This window comes from Buceros rhinoceros, unplaced genomic scaffold (assembly GCF_000710305.1).
Source record: "Buceros rhinoceros silvestris isolate BGI_N320 unplaced genomic scaffold, ASM71030v1 scaffold6931, whole genome shotgun sequence".
NCBI lineage: Eukaryota > Metazoa > Chordata > Aves > Bucerotiformes > Bucerotidae > Buceros > Buceros rhinoceros.
The window spans coordinates 71,580-86,902 of NW_010394775.1; the positions used below are offsets into that span (position 1 = coordinate 71,580).

The 15,323-nt window shown below is 36.7% G+C and overlaps 2 protein-coding genes across 2 annotated transcripts in view; one reads left to right on the forward strand and one right to left on the reverse strand.

Annotated features, from left to right (window-relative positions):
- Window positions 1-3,707, forward strand: part of ECM2 (extracellular matrix protein 2, female organ and adipocyte specific) — a 17,054-nt gene extending 13,347 nt beyond the window's left edge. The window contains exons 8-10 of the mRNA XM_010145318.1: window positions 1,208-1,349; window positions 2,460-2,786; window positions 3,500-3,707. Of these exons, the coding sequence (XP_010143620.1) occupies window positions 1,208-1,349; window positions 2,460-2,786; window positions 3,500-3,707 (677 nt within the window). The remainder of the gene's footprint in view (window positions 1-1,207; window positions 1,350-2,459; window positions 2,787-3,499) is intronic.
- CENPP (centromere protein P) overlaps window positions 1-15,323 on the reverse strand; it is a 131,648-nt gene that overhangs the window by 40,651 nt on the left and 75,674 nt on the right.

The window sequence follows — 15,323 nt, forward strand, 5'->3', positions numbered from 1 at the left end:
GGAAAAAACAAACCAGCCATAAAGAACAAAAACAAAACAAGAAAGCTTAATTTTCCCAGACATCTAAATTATATAGATTTGTTTCTAGATAAATAAATGTAAAGGTATATATAAATATATAGATATTTATTCCTAAATCATTGTTTCTAGAAATTTAATACACACCAACTCCTCCCAAAAGGTATCTTTTAAGTCTGAATTTATCTCGCACTGTCTCACAAAACAGGGTAGCCTGCAATTTCTGTCTGTTCAGTTCGACACCATTCACATCATGCTCCTAATACAGATCGTGTCTTCATGCAAAAACGATCTGAACTTGGAGTTACCACACACAGCGAAGTTCACCAGACAGCAACAAGACTACCAAGAGAACATTCTCTAACACTAGCTGCTTCTGGAGCTACTGCCTGCAACTGCAGCCTAATGTTCTCCACCTCCCATTCACTCATATGCTACGTTTTCCTTGTTTTCACTCCACCTCTCCTTGACGGAACAGTGAACACCTAGCAAGCTGTTCTATGCTTCATATGCTTTGGGAACATGTAATTGTAAACCAACACCTAATATATCCACAACCAACGATTTTAAGGTGATGAAGTTGCTTTTCTCTTTTCCCAAAGCCTTCCCGTACAGGCCCTAAATTCTGGTTTGGGTCCTACATGTATTCTAGTCTTTGCTCCATTTTTATTTCACATCATGTTTACCCCACGTGACAAGCCATTAATCTGTGTAAAACACGCAGTTTTGATACATTGCAGATGCACAACAGTAAGTTCTGTAAAGCATTAACATTTTATATTCCTACAAATTTGAAAGGTTCAAAGCTCACAGTTCCCAGCAAGACTCTTCCTATTTTTCTCACTAATAGCTTTCCAAGACAAAAAAAATTTCCAACTTCTTGTCAATCTCATCCCTGTCATGTGATACACTTTTACACTGTACAACTTCTGGCAAGACAAAAGATAGTTCTTTTTCTATTTCATCTTTCAAAGCAATCTGCACTCTCACAAATGAGAGAACAAAACAATTGCTTTGAAAAATTGTGTTTCCAAAAATCACCCTACAGCTACAAACTGACTGATCCGGGTTCAGGAATTAACAGATGTATCAGTAATACGGAGGACAGGTAATAGCTACATTGGGAATTTGCCGTGGGAAAGAACTGCGTTATTTTGCTTTCACAAATTTGCTTTCCAAATGCACTTACAGGAGTTATACCTTGAAAACAATCAAATTGAAGAAGTGTCAGAAATTTGCTTTAACCACACAAGAAATATAAATGTCATTGTGCTGAAACATAACAAATTAGAGGAGCACAGAATAGCGCCTTTGGCTTGGATAAATCAAGAGTAAGTCTACATAATTTAAAATCTAATTATTTTTCTCTGTTATTAATGAGTCAGATAATGAAATATATATTTGCACTTCATTAGATTTAACTTGAAATTGTTATATTTTGATCTGCTTGTTTTCCTTAGCTAATTTGTTTTAATTTCTGCTTCAGCTGTATAATCTAGCAAGTATTCAGTCAGCTTTCAAACAAAAAGTTCTTATACCTCATATTTGTACCGTATTAACATGAAAGTTAAATATTTTTCTGACCGTTCAATCAAAACATTAATATTAACTGTCAATAATATTCTATACAATTATACAATAAATTGGTATTAATAATTGCCTCATGAGTAATTTAAAATGAATTTAATATTCTCCTAGCCTTATTTCCCATTTGATTAAAAATTATGAAAGTAAACAAGATGAAGGGGAGACTGTGCAGCCGCATTGTGTAAGAGTAGAACCTAAGCAGAGCAGGCAATGAGACTGACAGCAGCAAACGACGATACTGCTTGTGACTGCTCTGGTAAAAGATTTTCTCAGCCACGTAGGGTGCCTTGCCATAGCCTATGGTGCATTTCTGGATTAGTAAACTGCTTAATCTCAAAACAACCATGTTGTTACTAACAGCTTCTCCCACCTCTGGAAGCAAAGCACAGTGGAATGATTTTAAAGGAGCCATTCACAAAACAATTTCACTTCAAATGGGCTTTAGAAGAAAATGTAAGAATCCATGTCAATGGGATAATCACTGAAGTCTCGAGCTCATTATGTGTTTTGCAGGGTAACTTGGTACTGCAGTTCAAGCAATGCTCATCAATCAAAATTAGTCCCTTGGGTTTCCCTGTTCAACTTCTCTCTGTACTCATTACTGTATATTTCGTCCCATCAACAGAATCACTGGCTTGATTGATAATTAATGACTTCAATTCTTTCTATGCCCAGAGCAATTAGGCATGACCATGTTCCATGAAACGCCCTTTGTTCCATTAACAGAAACTCATTTCCCTCTGCACTTCGGTTGCCGTGTCATCACGCTAAGCACTATTTTGCACAGAATGCACATTAACTACGCAGTCTGCTATAATGTTTTCATGCCTTTTTCTTCTTCTTCTTTAATGCAGGAACTTGGAATCAATAGACCTCTCTTATAATAAGTTATATCATGTTCCCTCCTATCTGCCAAAATCTTTACTCCATCTGATACTTATAGGAAATCAGATTGAAAGAATTCCGGGATATGTCTTTGGTCACATGACGCCAGGGCTGGAGTATCTCTACCTGTCCTTTAACAAACTCGCTGATGATGGAATAGACCCCGTATCATTTTTTGGAGCGTATCACTCTCTGAGAGAGTTGTTTTTGGATCATAATGAATTAAAGTCTGTACCGTTTGGAATTGATGAAATGAGGAAACTACGTTTTCTAAGACTGAACAATAATAAAATAAGGTAATTTTTGAGCTTTTTCTTACATTAATGGCCTCAAATGTTGTAAGACACACTTTCAGAAATTTTTACATTTAAGTAAACCTTTTTTAAAAAATTCTGAAGGAGCAGCTAAATCCTGTGTTTTTTACTGCAGTATTTCTGCGTATGATGGGAGAAAAGCAAGATATCACCCTTCCCCATAGTTTTGAAAATGCTGACCAAGCCGTAGAGTACCAGGAAATTCATCTGCCACACCGCTTGGGCCACCTACTGTTTGATAGGCACAGCAAAGCAGCAGCTGCTACTGCTCTTGGACCAGAGCCCAAACTGGTTGCAGAGCAATGGGCAGGAGTCCTCCGCTGCTGCTGACCACGGGAAGTGGTCTTTTAGCAGGTGTGAAGTCAGGCATGCTCTCTAGTTCCTCTGCACTGATAGCAAAGGAAAGGAGTCACTGACAGAGGATCTTGTGGGGGGGTGGTGGTAACAGGAGTTTTCATTCAGCAACACGCAGCAATACTTCCTCGGGAGAACATGATACAAATGAGAAAACAATGTGAGGAGAGAATTTTAAAAAGAATGACTTTAAAAGTTCTAATAAATATATTATTGAGAAAATTTAATGTACTGCATAAGTGAGTATTTTCAAATCCCTAAATAAACAGCATCTGTAAAATAAAGTATGAAGTTACGAGTTATCTTGAATGATTAAACTAATTCCTCCCACAATGTCACAGGACTGTCCATCCAGAACGCATCTGCAGAACTCATAACCGTGATGATGATGATCATGACAACAGTGAGGAGGAGGAGAGAGAAGAGTCACGCTTGGAACACGTTCATCTTGAAAACAACTACATCAATACGAGACAGCTATCACCGCACGCGTTTTCATGCATAAGATCCTACTGCAGTGTTGTTCTGAAACCACAGAAGATCAAATAAACACCCCACTTCAGCACTGCAACCCCTCTCTCTAGGAACACAGCTTTATTTATTCTCTGCTACTAAGAGCTCTGATTATTTCCAATTTAAACCCTTCTCACTACTATAAATATGATCAATATATTATATACTGAAGTAAGGTAGTGGTATATTTCTAAATATCATTTCATTATAAAAAATTACATGTAAAAATAGAAGCTGAAAATTGTATCATAATTTTTTATTTCTCGTGACAGAAATTCTACTTAAACACAAACTGCATCCCCAGATACACCTTGACAAAACCAGATTTTAGAAAAGGAGACTGTAACTAAAGCCTCAACTTGGTCCTGTCTTATTTGATTAACAGAATTTAAAACATTTTAAATGGTACCATCAGTTTAAAAATGAGACAATAAAAGTCCTTCAGCAATGAACATTCTAGCAGTGCAGGAATTAAATTTCCTAAAACAATGTGGTACCAGATTTTCTACCAAACACTTTGCAGTGATAAATTCTCTTCCAACTGTAATTTCACAGAAAAAATGTTAAATTCTTGTTTTAGAGAGGTGATCCTAAACTCAACAGTTCTGTGTTTGCATACACAAAGCTAGAAGACTGAGCAATTTATTTCTACATGGATGCTTTTTCCTTTTTTTAAAAAAAACCCCAAAGTTTATTTGACATTTTAATTTTTTTTTTAAAACTCAGAATGGCAGGTGCCATTCATTTGTACAATAGTTTCTTAGCTTTTTAGACCATATAGGATCAGGATCATGTTGCCCATTTAGAGGACTAATTAGACTTTGTCAAAACTATAAAATATTCAGTTAGGGGTTATTTGAAAGCTTCTAGATAGTGATAAAGCACCACTTCAGGGGCAATGTTGATAAAGCAGTTTCAGTCCTACATTTGACATGAATGTCTCTTTAGGTATGCAGCAGTAAGGGTTTACAGACATTTCTGTTTCCCTAGAAAGCAGTTCAGTCTTCTGAAGAAAAGAAGCATTTTTAACATTCTGCTCCAGATTTTAATATTGTATTCTTTCTCTAAAGTGGCCAAAAATTTGATAAAAATATCTTTATTTTAAAAAACAATTTCAATTAAAATTGTAAGTAATTCTAACATCTTTCATATTTCCTGCATTCTAGAGTCCTTTCTTACAGGAGTAGGCTGGTGGTAGGAAATTATTACAAACCACTGACAAGTCATTATTCTTCACACAAATACTTTCCACTTTCTTCTGGGCTATTCTGTGAGGCATGAGAAAAAACAGTCCTCTGTTTTCTCCAGTACTATAGGTATACTGCCTAAGCATTTCTTCTTCAGAATGGATCTGAACCCAGATCACATTGCTCTATCTCCAAGTTCTCTTGCTCAAACTATTACAAGCAAGGCACAATGGTACTTCACGTGCAGTGAGTAAAGAGAGAATGTATTTCTTGTAGAAAACGTTCCTAAGAGGTGTGGATTTGTGTAAAAGCATTGCTTTGGATATTTTGTTTGGTGTATTTTATTTGGCTAGAAGTCACACCTTAGTGATTTGCTAAGTTGGGTAAAGCATGGTGAAATCAAGAGGCTGAATTTTCACATACAATGCTCTATTTTGGGTGATTTGATTCCTTCCTTCCTTTTCAGTTTGGCTAATATTCCTTTGTCTTTGTCAAACACCATTAAGTTCCCAAACTACTGTTTTGAGAGAGTAAAAAACCTAAATTATTAAACCAAATACTTTTAGTTTATTGGTGAATAACTTCAGACTTCCTTTGCAACACTGCTGAGCAGTGCTTTCAGAAGCTTTGCTAAGCATTTTCAATGGACGGATGGACCCAAGGAGAGATTTCCAGCTAAACGAGCTGCTGTATTACACCATTTTATGCATTCTTATAATAAAATTCAGCAAAACATCATGTATTATTGCTATTCTTTTCACTCAGCTAGAATGCTTTTCTTATCAAAACATGCATTCTAAGACCCACTGAATTCCACTGGATTTGCATGGAATAACACTGCTAAAATACTGAAGACTAAAGATTTATTGTGACTATTAACAGGTTTATCTCCAATATGTGCTTTTTCACTTCTAAGATATCACAAAAGTGAATTTTATGCAAGTTATATGCCTAAGATTTTTCTTTTGGTCATTTAATACAGTAAGTATAAGGCTTGCCTGAAAGTACTCTGAGAGAAATCATTCCTGCAAGAAGCACTCAGTAACGTAACAGGAACTAAAGTAAAGTTACGGTACAAATATAATGTCACAGCAGTGAGAGGAAAAACATTTTGGAATCGGAACACAACAGTAGCAGAGGCAGAAGACCAAGGAGAAAGAAGCCAAGGGATGAAGGGTATGCAACATGTGGATGCTTACTCACTTCAGAAATTCATGGGCAATTACACTTGGATAACATTTCCATATGTCAAGTGGAAGCAGTTTAAGTTTGCTCACTCTTCAAAACTATCAACTACATTGGAAGTGAAGTGGGCTTTATTATAAAAAAATCTCACTACTTTTTAACAGTGAGCCCCAATGGATTTTATAAACAAAATAAATGGGATTATCACCATTTTACAGCTTGTGACAGCAAGACATAGAGAAGTGACCTGACCGTTGTTGGTCAAGAAATACATAGGAACAAATACAGAATCTTTGACCATCAGTAGGGTAAAAATACGCAAGGACAGCTCAACACAAACCCCTACAGTTACTGTGTATTCTCTAAAATATATTTAGGGAACTAATTAAATTTTGCAGATTTAAATTGGAAAGCAATACACTTCAAGAGGGCAACAGACTGAGAATGGAACAGTTCCCCTACAGCCTTACCAGACTCAGGAGTTGTATGAAGTAGTATGGACCAAACCCTGTCATGGCCATTAGATATTCTTGTGTGATGACAGATCTTTGAGGATCTGCCCAAAATGTTGATTTGTGCATGGGGACATACACTTCTGCTAAGAAAAAAAACTGCAAAGGCATCCAACAAAATAAGGCTGCCACCCCGGAAGCTCAGGTAGATTTCTGTATTTGAAGCAATGATTAGAGGAAATGTTTCATCTAAGATAAGGTAAAAGATATTTTTTTTAAAAAACAAACCTCTGAAAAATAAGGTCATAAAGTGCCTCCCAAAGTGAGATTGTTATTAATTTCTGAGTGTTGAGGCTGCTAGAACCTCTGAGATCCCAAAAATGTAGAACTCACAGTAAATACCCTTCTCCACTTGCCATTTCAATTTCATAAAAACTAGAGCTCTCTCATGCCAAAGTTACAAATCACACAACTTTACCCCTAAAAGTAGTTTGAGGTGTGACCACTAGCTTTCTAGTGGCCCAAGACAACAAATGAACTTCATCCAATGAATCTGCTGTTCCATAACTCTATAGAGAGTGGTTGATCCCATGTCTGCATTTTGATGCTGAAACATGCATTGTGCTTGTGCTTACTGTGAAAACCGCTTAGCATACAATGAGGGAAAAAAAAAAAAGAGAGAGAACTGGGAAGGCATTCTCTACCAACAATTTGGTTACCCTTTTACTGAAAGAAATCAAAGAACTTAAGATCTCTCTCAAGTCACAACTTTATAAACAGTCATATCAGGACAACAAAATAAACAGTTTATAATTTCTGTTGTATAGTAACACAAATGGTGACCGGTCAAAAACCTCATGAGAAGACTTTTTAATGTAAGAACTATGTTTACATTCTAACGTATACAATTGTGAGAGAACACAAGACTACAGATAGCAAATTATCAGAAATAAGAAAAAATTCTAGCAAAGTATAGTTTACACAATAATCCCAATGACTTTCTGTATGAAGCAGTTTTCAGGAAACAAGTTTGCACGCTGTGAGTTTCTAGACCAACACAATAGCTGGTGCTCTGGAAGTCTGTGGCTTCCTTAAGTAAGCTCATTCGGAAGTGAAAGCACTTAAAAACATACCAACAGGACCTGTCTATATCCTCTTTGGATTTACAGCCTAAAGCAACCCACAGTCACTTCTGTCTGAATGCAGAGAGCAACAATGAACCTGCAGTATAAACATGTGGTACAACTTGTACACAACCGCCCCTTGCTCAAGTTATCTATCAGGTTTTGGGAGACCAACATTCAGGTCAGACCACTGCTTAAAGGGGGTCAGGATCGTGCTACAACCGTCTTGTAGAATGCCCCAACCACAGAGGTGAAGCATCCTTTGCAAAAAGTGTGTGTTTTTAAAGAGACCTACTTTTAAAGCTGGTTTTGAATTTAGTGGACCAGAATCAAGAGTCAAACCATGTAACCTACACTCATTTGGAGGAAACCCTGCGTAACAGTCTTGCCATCTTCTTGAAAAGTAAAAAAAGGTATAAAGATCCATCCAAAAAGACTAGCTCATAATAATATGTTTGACTACTTCAGCAGACAGACGTTCCTATTTTCCAATGATCAAAAGAGAGGACCCTGCAGCTATTGCTTATTTAGAAATATTACCCTTCTATTATAGCTAGTTACCATTAAATCCCAAACTCACTATTTCAAGGAGAAAGGCTTTAATTTTACTTCTCTTGGCACACTGAAAACGGTTATAAATAGGAAAAAAACAGGGGACATGTGAAATAAGAGCTCTGATTTAATGATGTCAACAACTTTCTGTACAGTTGCAAGGCCCAAAATATTGTGGAAAAATGTTGGAACACTTTTTCCATCTAAAAGTAGTGAAGACATCACTTGCAAAACTCTAAAATGTATTAAACAGATCTCCTTTTCCACATTAAGGAATGATCATATGATCAAAATGAATTTAGCTTTTTATTTTCCTAATAAATTAACATGTTACTCAGGCATCAAGCAGCTATACACAAATGCTAGCAAGGAGCATTTTACAAATTTAATTACAACTGCGATGATGAAATGCAATGGAAGTGTATTGCTTTAATGTTCCCAATACCCAAGTTAAAGTCTCATTACACATGTAATGTTCCTTGCTAAAAAACATCCCGTTCCACAATAAAATTCCATTTTTTCCTTTTCAGTTTAAGAATTTAATAGAAAATATCAAACAGAACTTTTCATAAACTTCTTCCATTATATACGATTCAAAATTAATAAGTTGTAACAGTAACATTTAATTACCTTTGTGAAAACATTCATATAGCATTGTGCATCCCTGAAAGAACTTACCTAGTCGAGTACTGCATAAACCATTTTAGATTACCCCATGAAACAATTCATTCTACTTTTTTCACGCAATAAATGTCCTTATCTAAACTGATGTCTGATGAATCTTAATAGGAATATCATTAAAAAAGTCAGGCTACCTCAGGGTGAATCTTAAAATTAAATATAAAAGCTGTCTTAAAAAAATCAGCGTTATTTTGCTGCAAGGAAAGGAAAAGCAAAGGAATGCCATAAAGAGCAATGCCCTTTCCCTGTGGAAGTATTTTTGGTCACTGTCAGACAGGGATATGGACTAAATGGACTCTGATCTGATCCAGCCCAGCTGCTCCTACGCTCTTACGTACTTTAGACATAGCCCTGCCTAATCGCTGCTAAACATAATTTTGCACATTTCCATTAATGACTTACTGACTTTATCAGCCTGGGAATACAGTTAATAAAGTTTCCTAATACACAATCTGGTCATTGCTAACAACACACCACCGCCTCTTCTCTGCAGTCATGTCCATGAAAAATTCCCACCAGTGACTCCAGTTACCCTGGATACTAGAAGATACAAACGGAGGGGAATCTCATTTGAACGGTGGGGTGGCCTGGAGAGCTGGTGACAACGTACATCTTGTCATTGCCCAGGAGCCGAGTAATCTTATACGAGCCCACATAGCTTATTTCAGTCACTCAGCTTAAACTAGAAGTTACATTTGATCTGGATTTCATACAGGTCTGTCTTTTATTGATGCCTATAGCTGGGGAATCCCTGTCCTGGTGACCAGAAGTACTTTTTTTCAGCTTGGGGAAACACGTGCTACAACTAACTGAAAGACGATATTAGCCTCCAGAAAAAAGAAAGTTCTCTCTTCCCAGGTTGCAACTTCTTTTATAAACACTAGTTTCTTTTCTATGGGAGGATAAACATACACAAAACTACGCTGGGTATTAGGAGCAAGGCAGTGAGGGGAAATGCCTAAACTTTGCTTGAACGTCATAAAGTCCAATAACTGCTGGGAGTTAGTTACAAAGGCTTAGCTATTAGCTTTTCTCATCAATGCTAAAAAGCCAGCGAGGTTCTTGCCGCATGCTTCGAATCCAGTCTGTGGGTTTGCCAGCCATAATAGATATAAACATTCTCTGTAGTCTCTACAAGCAAATACGCAAGAGTTGAGTGAATTTCCCAAAACAATATTGTTCCAGTCTGCTGGAGCCATCCAGACACTATTCCGTAAACTGACTTTTTTTTTCCCAAGGATTTAAGGAATTTGAGTATATTAAGGCATTAACAGTTGGATTATTTTTTAAAAATCTACCTTATAATTTCTTCTTTAGTCTATTATGTAAGAAATTTCCTACAACCACTGAGTAAACAATTACTGTTGTTTGGTAGAATTTCCATTCCTTTTGTGTTTAAATCTTTGTACAGGATACAGATCTCCACACAGTTACTGAATGCAAACATTTGCGTCATTCATAGCTTCCAATTTAGGCTGTTATTTACATTAACCTAGCTTTGATAAAACAAGTTATTAAGACCAGATAATAACTAATACTGCTTACTACAAAGTACTTTGAAGCAGTTCTGTTAAGTCAGAGAAAAGAATTTTTATTCCAAGCGTGCAGCATTATGAGCATATATACAGAAAACCACAGGTTTTGAAAGCAGTATTAGTAAAATAAATCTATGTTTCTCTGTGGGAACTTTTCATATGATAGCAGTTCCTAGGGAAAATACATAAAAGCTGACTTATTTTTTCCAGAAGTCATATTTTTCTCAAAGGAGTAATACTGAACACAGCTGTGGAAATACTAGCTCTTCAACAACACTATCAACCAACATGAGAATCTTATAAATGAATTATGTAATGGTATTTTTAAAGGATTAAAATTAGGAAAAAGGATTAAAATTTACTTCTTTTTTTTCACATGCAATTTCTCCAAAATCCTGAAAGTTGGCTATGCCATTCCATCTTATCCTTCGGCCTTTGCATTCTCCTCCTTAAGAAACACCATCATTAGGGAACAACTGCCCACGTGAATACATCATGGTTCATATCCCCTTTTAAAACGGGGGATCTTCATAAATACCTACGGCTGCTTGCTTCTCGCAGAAGAGGGTTCTCAACTTCTTTAGTAAAACTTACTACCAGTCTTCCAGGAGAACTCTTTTTCCACTTTTTTACAGCACAGTCTGGCTCTCATAACTCAGGAAGAGCTCAGGAAGCAAGACTTTTCCTCTTTCAATTAGACCAATTACTTTTTGGGTCTACATAAAACACTAAAATCTGCTACACTTTCTTGCACATTTCCACAGCTGAATTATGTTTCAGAAAGTATTTCCTCTTGGTTGGAACCTGCCACCCACTCATTTCTTTTCTGTTAATCTTGGTTTTGCATTCGAAAAGGCAAAATAATTATTCTCTCTTTTTCTTGATTACATATGGGTTCAAATAGGTCTGTATAGTCTGTATTTATTTTGAAGGGTATTTTGATAGCCTCTGGAAAAACCGTAAATGAAGGAAACATTGATTAATTCTCTTCTTTAGTCGAATTAAATTGTTTCCAATCTTCTGAGCAAAGAACAGCCCATAGTTTTATGTGAGGAGACACGTATCTTTTACATTAATTGTTAAATATAAAGAAATTACAATAACCATGAAAGAAAAGTATAGTCACATACTGAAAAGTAGGAATCACATACTGACAAATTACCAAAGATATAGTTTGCTTGTGAAACAAAATAAAATTTAGATGTTGGTAAGTAAGCTGACTCTGTAAAGTCAAAGTTACTTCGTTCTGCTGTGGGCAAACCAGCAGGAAATTAGCCTTTGTGGAATATAAGCATTCAAGAAAAAAAGATAATAGCCTCTACTTTACAGATTGTTCTACAAAAAAGATCTCATTTTCCATACCGCAAGTTAACATGTAATTATGACATACATTTTCTTTCAATTTACATAAGTATTTCCACTGAGGGGAAAAGGCAACTTCAATCATCCAGTGCATTTCTATGATAAAAAGCAGTGCAAAACCACCCAGGGAACCAAACATCTTAGCTCATACATTCCGGTGTTTCCAAACAAATACCTTTGCATACAGAGTAGCAGGGTATCTGTCAGACAGTGCTAACCTCTGCTGGTTCCTGAGCGGTCTTTTAGCTTAGTTCAGAAGCATTCTGATTTCTTTCATCTTTCTGTGAGCTCTGCTAGAACACCCAGCACACCGCATCACTGCTTGGGCAATGGCACACGAGACTGAGCTCGCGTGTAGATTCTCCCAGCCATGGGCCATTGCTGCCTACATCAAAGGAACCACATTTGTCCAAGGCTGTAGCAGATTTGCCATGTTGAATACTGCAGACACACGGAGGGAACAAAGCCAAGAATGTGCTCGTTACTTTATAATCACAAGTTGTATTTTTTAGTATGAAAGCACAACTAGCATGAACAGCTGCAGAACCCTCAATGTATTTTCACTGGTGAAAAAACAGACTTAACAGCATAGTTATTGGACCTATGATGGTATATGGAATGTCACAGGTTTTCCCTAATTTACATTTAATTGCTATTTAATTGGTACAGGTGAAATGGGGAAAGAATGAATGTTAAAAATCAGCAAAAAAAAAAAATCAGCATTTGCAGGTGATCAGGTTTTATTTTTTTAAACTGTTAAACTTTGGCAGGGTAAATGCTTGATACTCTATGAGGAAATGTTGTGTTCAGTCCAGTTTGTATTCCAAAACAGAAAATTCTACTTTAGAACTTATTGTTGGAGTGATTCAGTAGTTTGGCACTGGTTGCAGAACTTTTCATTTTAACTACTGTTTGATTTTCCATGAAAGAATGTCTGGTGTTTCCAATGTCTGTACGGCAGATAAATACCCACATTCCATAAAAATGCCATGTAACATTATCCAAATCGGTAAGAAGCATCAAAACCAAGACTAACAGTTGACATGTACACAAACCAAGTCTATCTCAAGACCTTCATTCATCAAGCAGGTTATTTTTCAGGCAAAGCAGTTTCCTGATCCAGTTAAGGTCACAAAACTTTTCACATGACCAAGGAGACGAGCATCAAGGTGGGAATAAGCTAGTGGGGACTGCAGCGTTTCCAGACTGAGAATTTGTATCAGCCTGTAGCCCAAGACAGAATAAAGCTAACTTACACTAAGGCAACACAAACTATAGAGCTGTCTCTTCAGGTTACCATTGCGCCTCTCCAGTCATTCCACATCATCACATTCTTGCATGCATGAAGCACACGGTATGCCTGACAATCCCATGGCTGCGTGCACACGCACAGTCTTGTTGAACGAGCTCTCTCAATGCCGCAAGTTATGAATTGCCCTTCAGTACTGTTATGTTGCTAATAAACGCCAGGGACTAAAAACTTTGACTGCAAAATAAAACAGTACACTCTGTTGCAGTTTCTAAGTCAGCTGCAAAAATACGCAAAAACAGTATCCATCTACTAACAAGTGTAAGTTGACTCATGCATGATAATAATAATGGTTATTTTATATATTTATACAAAAATATTGAAGAATCAAGATGAACTACAGAAGATGAAGAACAGTTTTTCTATACTCAGCTAGCTTAAATGGTGTAGCTCAGCTTGAGAAGAGCCAAAGCTTAGCTAAAACCAAAATATGTGACTGCACTCCACACGGACTGGTTACGAGCGTGAAAGGAGTATGTCATGTTATTAAAATGTGATGGGCAGTCTCCAAGACACATTTGTGCAGTTGATGTTAGACTCATTGCTTTATGTAAACCACATTTATAAACAATCTAGAAATTGAAAAAGTACTCGGTTTGCCTTACAATAACAAACGTATACAAGATGAGCTTAACAAAAGGGATTGCAATGTAAGCATTAGCCACATATGGCAGCATATGCTTGCTTGCTCGGACATGCAAAGTGAACCAAATAGAGTCATTTTCAATACAGAAATCAAGACAGCATTTTAGATCACTGTTGTGATAATGTTAAATAAAAAGCACCAGCCAAATTTTCTTTTTCATTTGCATATTCACTGTAGTGAAAGGCTACTCTGAACCACAACATGCTGGATACACTCCTATAATTTGTCTCAGAACTAAATCTCCACAACTCATGAAAGTTACAGATGTATTTTAACGCAAGACAGAATTCTAATTGTCAACCAATTCTTTCATTGGTAGAAACAAATCACTGAAAAGGTACAAGCAAATAGTTTCATTTTGTATAATCTTTTAGTTATTTAAACACATAATATTTCGTAGGAAAATATACATACATTTGCTATGGAAACTATATACTCGGACCCTTTCTAGAGAGTATCTCTCTTCAGGAATATCCCAACATCATGGATCAAACAATTGTGACAGACGTTTTTCTATCAAGTTATTTAAAACAAAATCTCACTATTAATGAAACAGCAGACACAGCAAGATATCATCGTTTTTTCTTTTAGTAGCATCTTCAAGTGTATCACCTCAAACGGCCAAGAAGGCAGCAGCTACAGCCTCTGAACACCTGCTGCGCACTCTACACAAGTACAGAATAGTGTTACCCTCGGAAGGTTGCCCCAAGAACCTGGCATCGAGGCACTCGTTGGCACCCTCCAACTCCCATTGAGAACTCCACAGCTGCCCTGCTGTGCTGGCTCAGGTAGTGACTTCGGGTCCAAATATGAATGTATACTGGAAACAGTAACCCTGGAGAGGAATTCCGTTATTTTGAAATATGCTGCAAGTGCTTAAAAGAACTGGCTTGTAAACTAGACTGAGAACCTGCTTTAGTTTTTACTATTCCTCTCAAGAGCTAACAGCTACAGAATATGGTCGTCAAGAGACCTGAAAAGGAGACTTCTGTGTATTTTATTATAGAATGGAATTATATTCACAACCAAAATACTAAATCCATGCCTTGGGATATTAAACGGTTTCATGACCAGAATAGCAAGTCAACGTAAGCAATATTTTCTTCTATCATATTTGGCAATATACAGTGTACAAACTACATGGATAATCCATTATAAGGTAAGATGGTTACATTTTTTTTTCCAAGTACTACCGCTCTCCGCGTCAGCTTCATTACGTAGTATGGCTATGACAAACTTTATACACCCAGGAACATGTTCCTAGCATCTGAGGCAACTAAAAAGAGATTTGTTAAAAAAAATCATTTTTAAAAAAGTATTTATCCCAAATCGAGATGTCGCTAAACATTAGGAACAGGGAGTACTGCTGAAAACTAGGATCAGTTGAAACTGCTGACTCAACACTTTACCACTGAAAGGAGAAGTGGAAAAGAAGAAACCAGTACGTACACATCACAACCCTCAGGCCCCACTCTCTTCTCTTAAAGAGCCAAGAAAGTGGTGGAAGTTAGTATTAACTACTGTTTAAGAAAAATTTGCTCGAGTAAACTCATCCAAACCAAGCTATTCAAAAGGCAGGGGAGTGGCTGGTTAGGAAGCTCTGGGTTTTAAAAACCGGC